Here is a 12,465-nt window from a genome sequence, read left to right on the forward strand (position 1 = left end):
GAAGATCCCATGCTACTGATGCAATTAATAGCAGTGGCTATTCCCTAAGTAAACTTGATTAATAGCAGTTAATGGACTTCTCCTCCAAGAACTTATCCAAACCTTTTTTGAAACCAGCTACCCTAACTGCACTAACCACATCCTCTGGTAACAAATTACAGAGCTTTATTGTGCGTTGAGTGAAAAAGAATTTTCTCCGATTAGTCTTAAATGTGCTACTTGCTAACTTCATGGAGTGCCCTCTAGACCTTCTATTATCCGAAAGTGTAAGTTACCGAGTCACATCTACTCGTTCAAGACCTCTCATGATCTTAAAGACCTTTATCATATCCCCCCTCAGCCGTCTCTTCTCCAAGCTGAACAGCCCTAACCTCTTCAGCCTTTCTTCATAGGGGAGCTGTTCCATCCCCTTTATTATTTTGGTTGCCCTTCTCTGTACCTTCTCCATGAGAACTATATCTTTTTTGAGATGCAGCGACCAGAATTGTACACAGTATTCAAGGAGTGGTCTCACCATGGAGCGATATAGAGACATTATGACATTTTCCGTTCTATTAACCATTCCCTTCCTAATAATTCCTAACATTCTGTTTGCTTTTTTGACTGCTGCAGGACACTGGGCCGACAATTTCAATGTATTATCCACTATAACGCTTAGATCTCTTTCCTGGGTGGTAACTCCTAAGATAGAACCTAACATCTTGTAACTACAGCAAGGGTTATTTTTCCCTATATGCATCACCTTGCACTTGTCCACATTAAATTTCATCTGCCATTTGGATGCCCAAACTTCCAGTCTTGCAAGGTCCTCCTGCAATGTATCATATGTTTTAATGTAAATATTAAAAGCTATCCTCATTTTCTTTCCATGTAGGCATTACCAAATAACCAGGTTTTTAGGTCCTTTTTAAAAGTCTTGAAATCGGATTGCAATCTCAATGCTGTGGGCAACATGTTCCATAATTCAGGTCTGGCCAGCGACATGGCTCTTTCCCTAACTTGACTTAGACGGGCAGAGTTTACAGATGGAATAGTTAGGAGGCCCTTATTTGCAGACCTCAGGTTTCTTTGAGGAGCGTGAAGCCGAATTACCGCTTTTAACCAGTCCATTTGCTCACCATAAATCAATTTATGTAAGGTACAGAGAGTTTTGAACTGAATACGATATTCAATAGGAAGCAAGTGTAAGGACATCAGAATAGGTGTAATATGATCTCTTTTTCTACTAATTATATTGATGTTTTATCAGTAGATTGATTTGTATTTATTTATGTCATTGTTAGCTGTTTCTCTGATTTTATTTTTGTTATGGTTATATTGGATGTATCATTTTTGTTCCATTCCCCAGCCGCAGCAGGCCCGCAGCCCGCTCCACTCACCCCTGAAGCCCGGGTCCTGGACCTGGCCCTTCCTCCTTGGCTGCGGTAGGCAGTCTCCTACGTGCTTGCACTCCTGCTACGCTCCCATGTCCCTTCGGCAGCTCCGCAGCCTCCTCCAGTCCCGGTCAGGTCTCCCCACATGCGTCGAGGGGAGACGCCGCCATCTTCTAGTTCGGGCCTGCCCGCGTTAGGCATGAACACACCTTCGCTAACTTTAAAGGGACCGCGGAGGGAAAGCCTCCTGCGGTCCCAGATGATCACATCTCTCAGCTTTTCTATATAAGCAGGCTCCGCCATTCAGTCTTCGCCTTGGCAACAGGTCTCCACACTTCCTGTCGTGTGCTTAGTTGCTGCTCGTTCATGTTCCTGTTCCAGGTTCCTGTTCCTGCTACCCTTTGGACGGATTCCTTGGCTTTGACCCTCACTTGTACCTGACTACTCTCTGGACGGATTCCTTGGTTTTGACTTCAGCTTGAACTTGACCTTGCCTTCAGCCGCCTGCCCTGACTCCAGCTTGAACCTGATCTCATCTCCAGCCGATTGCCTTGTCTTAGGACCTGGCCTACTTTTAGGCGGCTCCTGCCTACTCACAAGCCCGGACTTCACTTTGTTCCTAATTGCTTGCCTGCTTCAGTCTGTCCAGGCTTCAGGAACCTGGCCTTGTCCTTGACTTTGCTTCTTTGGACCCTGCGTCTCCGCTGCTTCCTGGCACCCTGCCTTGGACACTCTCTCCGGGATCAACCATGCGGAGGCCCATCTAAGACCAGCCGGCCCCAGTACCCAAGGGCTCAACCTGCGGAGAATGAGGGCTGGTATTGACGCAGCTCCAGTCAGCCTCCGCTTCCTGTTTGGCCCCGCCTCCCGATGGTGGGGACCCGTGGGGGTTTCCCCACGGTTGGCATCAACACCACCTTCAGACCAAGGGTCCACCTCCACAACAATTTCTATTGTAATTTCGCTTGAAGCCTTATGTCAATAAGGCAAAGAATCAAGGGTGAGAAATACATAAACAAAAGTGTCATCTGGGTGGGGAATGGGGCACCCTTTTTTTTTCTTTAGGGTTCAGCAAGTGAAACAAACCAAAATAAACATTAAACAACCAAAACCCACATAAACTACACCCCCACCCATGAAACAAACAAACAAAAAAGACAAAATTAATTGTTTTCCCTGCACATCTTCCCTGGAAGATCTTATTACTGTTTACAGGGACTGACTATTGTAACTCTGTAATGTTGGGACTTCCTAAATCAACCTTATGACCGCTTCAGGTGATTCAGAATGCAGCCGCAAGGTTTCTGACAAACACAAAGAAAAGAGAACATATTACCCCAATATTGAAATCTTTACACTGGTTGCCGCTAGAATACAGAATTAAACACAAAACATTATGTATGATCCATAAGTTCATACATGAAGATAAAACCAACTGGCTGAACACTACTATCAAAATACATGTGCCTCAACGAGAACTTAGGTCTTCTAATAAAGGATTGTTAATGATAACTAATATTAAAACAGCACATTTGAGTGAGGTGAGAGAAAGGGCGATTTCGGTCGTGGGACCGAAACTTTGGAACAGTTTGCCATTAAATTTGAGAATGCAGGATGATCTGAAACAATTCAAGAAGGAATTAAAGATGTGGTGCTTTCAACAAGCATATGGAACTCATACCCAGGATATTATATAAGGCTGCAATCCACATGAGAAATCTAGTTTTATTTAAGGATTTTTAATTTATTCTAATATATATCTAACTGTTATTCTTTTAATTACTGTTTTATCTCATTTTATTTATGTTTTATTGTATTTTCTATTTCTTATTCTTATTTATTAGATAGAATATGTAAACCGTAAAGATGGAACATGTGTTCCGAATCACGGTATATAAGAATTGCATAAATAAATAAACAAATAAATAAATAGATTGTAAGATCTGGAAAGCGATTTATACATTTTAAAAATAAATAAATAAATAAATATCATTCAGCTACCTGTGCAGAGTGCATCATTATGTATGTTTATATTGTAAATCACTGTGAGCATCAGAGTGTATGGTAAACATTTTAAATAAAATAAATACTCAAAGTGGCCACAAGGTGTCAGTATAATCTATTTTAAGAATAGGACATTGCCACCTTTTTGCCATTGCTGGTACTACAGCTGAAAAGGTTATTTTTCCCACCTCAATTTACAGCCAGATCCCTGGGGGGGGGGGGGAGGAGGTTTCTAGAAACATTTTATTCTAGTTTCTAGTATTTATACAACTCTACTTATCCTGAAAATTTGGTTCACAAAAGTTTTAACATTTTAGGGTTAATCAGTTCAGGAGATAATACACACACAGAAAATGCTAAAACATAAGAAAATTTTTAAAAAGAAAAATGCACAAGGATGGCCCTTAGACAGGAGCTGACTGCCATGGCTACTTTAACAATGAAGCTGAGTAGTTTGGGGAGCAGGTCCCTGGGCCTGTTAAGAGCTCCCAGAATACCTTTGGTTTCTGGAATCAACCAATAGCATTGCCTCACCCGTCACCATCACCGCTGCTGTGCTGGACGTCTTCCCAGCACTGTTTGCCACTACACAGGTGAAGACGCCAGCATCTTCTGGCAAACACTCCTCGATGACCAAGCGGACAACTCCCAGTTTGTGTGACGCTTTGCCAAACTGCACCGGCTGACCTAGAATAGGCAATGTATTCAATGCATCAGTATCGCTGTAACGGTTTCAGGTGCAAGACTGATGTGGGGCAGCAGTTCTGAGCCCACGCAGCTTTTGTTGCGAGCTCACACAGACACAGTTGAATGCTTTGTTGGGTACATCTGAACTTGCTGGAAAGGTCCAACAGTTCTACCAAGTGGGCTTCAAGAGTGCAAAGCTCATGGTGAAAACTGGAAAATCTTGAGCCTCTGGGCAAGAGACATTATATCTCCATCTCTGCTGTGATGTGCTGGGTGGTGCAGTCTGGAATCCTAGATGCTAGTATGACTAGATATCCCACAGAGAGGCACATCAAGGCCTCGTCAAAGGCAGCAGATCAATGTACTGGTCTTATGCAGGCAGACAGATGCCTGCATGAGTCTGTTCATTCACTCAGAACCAGAGAAAAAGAGAATCTCAATCATATCTATCGATCCCCTGGGAGAGGAACCAGAGCTGGATTTCTGTGTCCACCTGGAACAGACTTTGGGTCTAGCCAAAAGAACCCCAATGATATTTAAAGCATGGAACAATTTTACCTGGCGAAAAATAGTGTGACAAGGCTATGGTCAGAGGCAGAGGGATGATGGGGTGCATTGGGAGAGGTATAACATATCTGTACAGGTAATTGGTGTACTGTGACTAATTCTGGAGGCTGTACCTCCAGAAACACCTAAACTAGAGAAAGGCAGAATCTGTACCAACTGAGACTCAATGACCTATATATGTATACCCTGGAAGAGAGAGAGAGAGACATTCAAATACCTCAAAGATATAAATAACATATATGAAGCAATCCTTTTTCAGTGGAAAGAAAATTCTAGAACAAGAGGTCATGATATGAGGCTCAAAGGTGTAACATGAGGAAATATTTCTTCACAGAAAAGGTGGTGGGGGCTAGCCTAGCCCAGCTCATGGCAAAGCTGTACGCTGCCATTAGATGGACCTATTTGATTCTAGGTCAGGCCTGGTGTTGCCGCAGAGGTAGCACCCATAGCCTCTGGGGCTGGGGGAGTCCCACTCATCAAGCAACGGCCACACCCAGTGGCCAGATCTATTTTCCGTGATTTCAGGGCTCCAACTGAGGTCTGTTGCTGCAAAGACGGGCTTGGATATGTTAGGAGGGAATGTACAATTAGGGGAATTAAAATCCCTGAGTAGCTATGAATTACAGCTCATGGGTGCAAGATCACAGCCTCCCTTCTGACTGAGCTGGTAGCAGGAGAAAGCTACTAGGCTCACCCCCGCCATGATGGATACATGGAACAGCCTCTCAGGGGAGGCTGCAAAGGTGAAAACAATAAAATAATTCAAGAAAGCCTGGAAGAAGCACAGAGGATTCCTAGCGGCAAAGAAGTGAGGGGAAAGCCAGAGATCAAGTGGGGCTTACAGTATTACAACAGGGAGGAAATTGGGCAGACTGGATGAGCCTCAGAATCTCCATTTGTCATCATATTATGTTTCTATGTTTGTCATCATATATATGTTTCTATGTTTTACACACACAGATGCATACACTCATAGAGCACGCTTACCATTATGAAGCCAGGAAACGCTGATTGGTGCTGTTCCCACGACCACACCCTCCAGTATGATGTCATTTCCTTCCTCAACTGAGCAGTCACCAAGAGGACGGGAGAAAACGGGGGGTGCTATGAAAGAGAACAAGGAGATCCTTTACTCCTAGTGCCGCTTTATACAAAGGGACTATCAACGAGAACCAGAGAGAACCACCTGAGCCTCACTGTGCAGAAAGTGATGCAGTTCACGGGCAAAGCTCAGCTTCCTGCACATGGGACCTCCATAGCTTTCAAGGTCCCTGGTCTAGAGCTCGGGTACGTCCTCATAAGTTCCAGCATGTTTGGAATTTTGTCTTTAGCTTTTTTGACACCTGAGCAGCCTAGGGATGAAAACTGGTAAATTAAATCCACTCCATGGCTGCTACCTGCCCCACTGGACTTCTGGTCCACTGGTTCCGGCTTCATCTTCTGGAGCCCAGCAAACTCCAGCTATTCATCACCGATTGCAGGACCTTCATCTCCATGTTCCTCCCATGCGGTTTCTGAAGCTCCGGCTCAACATTCTAATGGCTCTCCACAATCTACGGCTTAATGCACTTCCCAGGCGGGTTCAATAAATTCAAATTTTCCTCATCAAACTCCTAAACTTCAAGCCCGTCTCGGGGGTGGGGGGGATTGTCAGGGGTCTGCAAAGTGCAGGCCCTCCTTACAGAGCTCCACTGACACCAGGCCTTCCTGCGAAGCTCTAGAAGCACCAGATCCTCCTCCTTACAAACCTCTACACCTTACATAACTCCAGCTCCTTCTCTTAACATAAGAACATGAGTGTCATTCTGGGTCAGACCAAAATCCATCCAGCCCAGCATCTTGTCTCTGATAGTGGCCAGTCCATGTCACAAGTACCCAGCAGATCCCCAATAGTTGAACTATTCTTGTATCTTACCCCCAGGGATAAGCTCTGGCTTTCCCAAGCCTACCTCGTTAATAAATGTTTATGGACTTTTCCTTCAGGAGCTTGTCCAACCCTCTTTTGAACCCCAGTATGTTAGTTACCATGAGCACATCCTCTGGCAACTGACTGCATAGCTTGATTGTGCACTGAGTGAAAAAATACTTCCTATGATTTATTTTAAATCTACTGATTGGATTGTCCCCAATCCTAGTGTAATTTGAAAGCGTCAACAACCATTCCACATTTACCCACTCCACTCATGATTTTATAAATCTCAATCTTATCCCCTCTCAGTCATTTCTTTTCCAAACTAAAGAGCCCTAATCTGTTTAGCCTTTCTCCAATAGGGAGCTTCTCCATCTCGTTTTTCATTTTTGTCACCCTTCTCTAGTCTGCTCCTTTTCTATGACCACTATGTCTTTTTTGAGATGGAGGCAACCAGAACTCAGTCGCACCATGGAGAAATTATGATATTCTCAGTTTTGCTCTCTTTTCCTTTAAAATAATTCCTAACGTTTATTTGCCTTTTGAACGCCACTGCACACTGAGCTGAAGATTTCAAGGTATTGTACCCCCCCCAAGGACCTTTTCTTGGGTGGCGACTCCTAACATGGAACCCTCTCATTGTGTACCTGTAGTTGGCATTATTTCTCCCAACGTGCATCGCTTTGCACGTGTCCACATTAAATTGCATCTGCCATTCAGACGCCCAGTGTCCCAGTCTCCCATGGTCCTTCTGTAGTTCTTCACAATCTGCTACTGTTTTAATAACTCAAAATAATTTTGTGTCATCTACAAATTTGATCACCTCACTCATTGTTAATTTCTCCCGTTCATTTATGAATATGCTAAATAGCACAGATGCAAGTACAGACCCCGGGGGCACTACACTAACAGCCTTTCTCCATTTGGAAAACTGACCATTTAGTCCTACTCTCTGTTTCTTGTCTTTTATCCAGTTACCAATTCATAATAAGTTACCACCTCCTATCCCATGACTTACCAATTTCCTGAGGAGTGTTTCGTGAAGGCCTTTGTCAAATGCCTTCTGCAAATACACTATAATCAACTGGCTCATCCTTGTCTGCAAACAAAATCTAATAAATTGGAAAGGCAAGACTTCCCTTTGAAAAAACCATGTTGACTCTCCCCCACTAAACCATGACTGTTTATGTGGTCAGTTATTTTGTTTTTAAGAATATCTTCTACCATTTTGCCCAGCATTGATGCCAGGCTTATCAATCTATAGTTTCCCGGATTACCCCTGGAGCCCTTTTTAAAAAACTAGCATCACACTCGCCACCCTCCAGTCTTCTGATACCGTGGCTGTTTTAAATGATAAGGTTGTAAAACATCGGAGACAGGTCTGGAATTTCATCTTTAAGTTCCTTCAGAGCTCTGGAGTGAATACCATTTGGTCCTGGTTATTTGTTATTCTTTAGTCTGTCAATCTGATTTCTTACATCCTCCAGTTTCACAGTGGTTTTACTTAGTCGTTCAGAGTGTAAGTATGAGCCCTGACATTCTCTTTAGGAAAGGCAGAGACAAAGAATTAATTTTGTTTTTCTGCTATTTCCTTGTGCTTCCGTTTTACCCCTCAGTCCTCTAGCAGCCTAACTGACTCCCTCACAGGCTTTTTTGCTTCGAGCGTACTTGAAGCTCTGTCAAACCCGACTGCGGCGCTTTGTCCATTCTCTAGACTCAGGAGAAGAGGAGAGACGGACCTAGCAATAGGGTGATCCAAAAATTCTTCAGGGCTATGTGGAATGTTGCAAATCTGAATTTCACATCATCTGTACCTTGGACAAAGTCCCAGGTACTTTCGTTTTGCGAACTTTGCGCCACAATTCAGAGAAAGTACAAACTTTTGCATTTCCTTTTTTTGTGCAGGGACTTTTTTTTCCCATTAAAAGCAAATGCGCATAAAGTTGAAAACACAATGCATGCATATTGGTTTTCTCCCTTGACCTATACGTAACCCCCAGGAGAGCCTGGAAAGTCCTATGCACCACTCCTCAATGCAGCCGCTTTGAGCCACACTCAGAGAGGGTACTTTTCAGAAGGTCAGGTCAGGGGGATAATTGGTTTTGAAAGTTGACCTCATTATTGGGTGATGATGCATCAAATCTCCTTTCCATGAGGAACGTACAACAAAGCAGGCACAAACATTCGCAGAACGGTTTTGCATGGTAATACCCAGGTTTCCAGTTTCCCGGCGTCGCACCTTCCCTGCGCAGTTCTGCTAAAACGGATGAACCGAATAAGGCAGCGAATGTACATCCCTACATAATTTCAAGCAGGTCGGGATTTCCCTTACATGGGATCCAGCCACCGCCTCCCCCTCAGCCTCTTCCGGACAGGCCTGGGGTGGGGTGCACGCCCGTACACCAAGTTGTTGGAGGTGAATTGAATCATTTGAGATTCTGGAAGTTAATTAAGGCTCACTCATTTCCTTTTAATGATTTGTAAGGAATGGTAGGACGTCTTCACCCACTGTGGGCTTTTTGCTAGCTGGTGAGAGCTGATTTTGAGAAGAAAGGTTGTAAGGTGTGGGATGATGGTGCGGCAAAGGGAAGGGGGTGGACAGTAGGGGTTTGTTTGTTATGGTTTATTTTGATTTTATTATGTAAAGAGCTCTTGACTATTTATGTGGTTATATAAGTTTTATAAAATAAATAAATATTCACTGGGGGAGGGCATCCTCTTCCAACAAGCCATCTGAGCTTCATTTCTGACAAACAGGATGAGGCTGGCCTCAGGCACCCAGGCAAAATTTGACATTCTGCCATCCCCGCCGTTTAAACATCTTCACCTGGATCCTGCCAGGACCTCTCCTCTCGTCCCACTTAAGCGGCTGAAATCGTTACCATCGTACCCCCAAAAGGATTCTCTTTCTCAAAACCTAGCTTGCACGTCCAGAGACAGAAAGTCCCAGCTATTCCATCAGTTTCTGCGGCGAGCTGGACGCCTTTACCATCATTTATTTTCGGCTTCCCCTTCCCCCCCCCCTCCTCCCCCGCTGATGCTGGGCCCTGGTACCACTGGACCCACTCTTCCTGAAAAGAAGGGAAAGCAAATCACCAAGGGACCCAGTTGGGCAAACCCTGCTCGGGCAAAGGCAGGGAAATCGAGTCAAACCTCCTGCGTTCAGCCAAAGTGCCCAGGGGGGATTCCGGCACGCCCCAGCAAAAGGGTTGAAAATTAACCAAAGAAAACTGAACCAGCAGAGGAGGTGCACGGAGGTCCAAGGATCAGTCGACGATCAGAGCGTGCGGACGCAGAAGGTGCGATTGCCAGACCATGACAGTGAGACACAAGGGGCGGCCGTCAAACGTTCGTGGGCTTTCTTCACCACGGATGTCACGGAAAAGAGTTTGTTTGTACCCACGGATGCATCGGTTTGGCTTTCACACAGGAGCAAGCCACATCTAAGCCCTGAAAGCTGACAGGCAGGGGCGCTTCTGCCTTTACTCAGGCTGGGGAAAAAAAAAATATGCTGTTGAGGACCAGTTAAACCAGTCGCCAGCACGCAGGAGAGAGATGGCGAGAGAGTGGAAGAAGCCAAGGGAGGGGAAAGGACACGGCCAGCCAGAGAGTGAGCTGCAGGAGGGAGAGGGGAAGGAGTGGGCAGGGGCAGAAGAGATGGTGGGAGAGCGTGGAAGGAACGTAAAAAGAGGCGACGAAGATAGAAAGGAAGAGAAATGGTGAAAGCTTGAGAGCAGGACTAACGTGAAGGGAGAAAGGAGCAAATTCAAGAAAGAGATCCGTGAGAACACACCAGGGAGAGTCCGAAGATAAAGTGAATTTTGATTGTTATTTTTTGCTGTGTCGCAATCTGCCGTGGGTGCTTTTTGGAGGAGGACAGCATAGACATTGGAAATGTAATGTAATATCATTTAGGTATAGCATTCAAACAGTTTAAATTCACCTTTCCTGTCTGGACCTCCTGTATATATCCTCGCACAGGCAGATGGACAGAGAGAAAGATCATGGTCCTTCCTGGACCAGGACGGACCCCTGGGTGACTTCCTACTGATGTGCTTGCTACTGTCTGACTTTAGGAGATGAACTGTCCTTCACCGCTGTGCCCACTCCCTGTGCCCACTCCGCTGTGCCCACACCGCTGTGCCCACTCCCTCCCCCAGCCCCATCCTCATCCTCTAGAAACAAGCGCTCACAGGGATGCACACATCTCCAGCCCGTGGCCCAGAGCCTCCCAGCAAACTTACCTGTGCAGTGGAAGCCGCTCCCCTGGCGGCCCTTTTCCACTATGACCACCACTTGCCCCTGAAGTCCTCCATTCTGCTGGCCCTTCGCGCAACCTGATGGCCTCACCAGGTTTATCCTGAGGGTGGACACGTAACTCATGGTCGGCGCAGGAGCTAACGCATTGCCTGCAGCAAGCGGCGACCTTTACCCCCCCCAACCCCTCCCCCCCTCCCGAGGGCTCCTTCACACTGATGCCCTGGGTCCTGGCAGCCAGAGTGCTCTCTTCGGGGACAGACTGCCTTCCTTTTATCTCTCTTGGCAGTGAACTTGCTGGCCGCCTCCTCTGATCTCACGTTCCCCCCCCCCCCCTCCCTTTACAGGAAATACTAAATATTTGTAAGCAATTGCAAGCCCTGGCGGACTGCCAAAGCCTTGACGAGCCTCCAAAGGCACAGGCAGGCGGGGACCCAACCGCGCTGCTCCGAGAGACGGATTCTGAAATGCTTCAGACGAGCACCCGCAAAATAATGCAAGGCGCGGAGAAAGGGAGGCGCGGAGGCCAGCCGCCCTGCTGCTCCCTCCTAGCCAGAGGGTTTTCTAGCTGCAGAATCCCTCAGCAACCCCTTCCCCCTGCTCAGTGTTTCCTGACGATAAGGCTTGAGGTTTGCCTTTGCTGGCTCGGGCGAGGATGCCCGGCCAGGGTCGGTGGAATGCGCTTTCCTTGGGAAGCTTTTGCCTCCTCCATGAGAGCAGCCTGGGCCTTGGCCCTGTCCCCGCTCTTCCACCTGCCCAGCGGTCCCGGCCTAGGCTGGAATGAACCCGGGGTGCCTGCCCTCCCTCGCTCCACCCAGAATTCCTCTCTCTCCCCCCCCCCCCCCTTCTCAGTCCCCTCACTTCTTACCAGTCTGGTGCTCTTTGCTTGCAACCGATGCTCAGCTCGAAAAGGGACAGCAAAAGGGTTGACCTGACGACTCTGGGCTGCCAAGCAGCAGAAAAATGCTAACCCCCCCCAAGGGAGGGCGCGGTGAACTGCCAAAATATTTCTGTTTGCGTGGAGGCAGCCATCTTCAGCTGCAAAACAAAAAAAAAGCTGACAGGGCATCACTTTGCAACCTTCTTGCCAGGACGTGGAGCTGGCACCACATTGACTCCAGCCCTCTCAGGAGGCAACGGCTCCTCCTCTGTGTGGCCCCTTGAAGGCCACCAAAGGATACTTTGGGCTTAGCTTTCAAAGTCTTCCAGCAGGGGAAGCTTCCTGTAGGGCTCAGTCAGGTGTGAGTGACCCCTGACCTCTGGGAGGCTCTGGGCCCCTGGGCGTCCTGACAAAGGGTTCCCAGACGTTTTGCAGCTGCGGTTTGGGACGGAGAAGTCTGCTGAGGTTTTGTTCGAGCTACGGGGGCCGTGCACCACAGCCTGGCGGGTGCTGCTATCTGGGAAGGTCTTAGGGGACACCGTCCTGCCTGGGAAAGCCCAGAGAGGTGGAGGAGAGAAAAGGGAAACTGATTTACTTCAGTGGCTCTGGAGGAGGATAAAAGGACCTTGCTGTGAGTTTGAACCAGGAGAGCTCTGCCCGACGCCCCTGGGCTTAGAGCAGTGAACTGTGACCAGTTTAGGGGAACTTCTGAACAGTGCTGAAGTTTTCCCTGTGATTTCCTGGACTGTTTTGTTATATCCTTGTGCTTTGCTTGGATTTTGTGTGCT

General features: G+C 46.8%; 1 protein-coding gene across 2 annotated transcripts in view; it reads right to left on the minus strand.

Moving 5' to 3' along the window:
- Window positions 1–10,982, minus strand: part of LOC115074046 (myosin light chain kinase, smooth muscle-like) — a 34,962-nt gene extending 23,980 nt beyond the window's left edge. Inside the window, exons 1-3 of one of the 2 annotated variants that reach the window (XM_029573134.1) lie at window positions 10,785–10,982; window positions 5,619–5,735; window positions 3,912–4,064 (exon numbers count right to left, since the gene is read on the minus strand). In XM_029573134.1, coding sequence (XP_029428994.1) covers window positions 3,912–4,064; window positions 5,619–5,735; window positions 10,785–10,923 — 409 coding nt within the window. In that variant the 5' untranslated portion in view covers window positions 10,924–10,982. Of the gene's footprint in view, window positions 1–3,911; window positions 4,065–5,618; window positions 5,736–6,028; window positions 6,084–10,784 lie in introns of those variants that run through there. The other variant, XM_029573136.1, reaches the window with a different exon arrangement.
- Window positions 10,983–12,465: the final 1,483 nt, after the last annotated feature.

Source organism: Rhinatrema bivittatum, chromosome 12, assembly GCF_901001135.1.
Source record: "Rhinatrema bivittatum chromosome 12, aRhiBiv1.1, whole genome shotgun sequence".
Classification (NCBI taxonomy): domain Eukaryota; kingdom Metazoa; phylum Chordata; class Amphibia; order Gymnophiona; family Rhinatrematidae; genus Rhinatrema; species Rhinatrema bivittatum.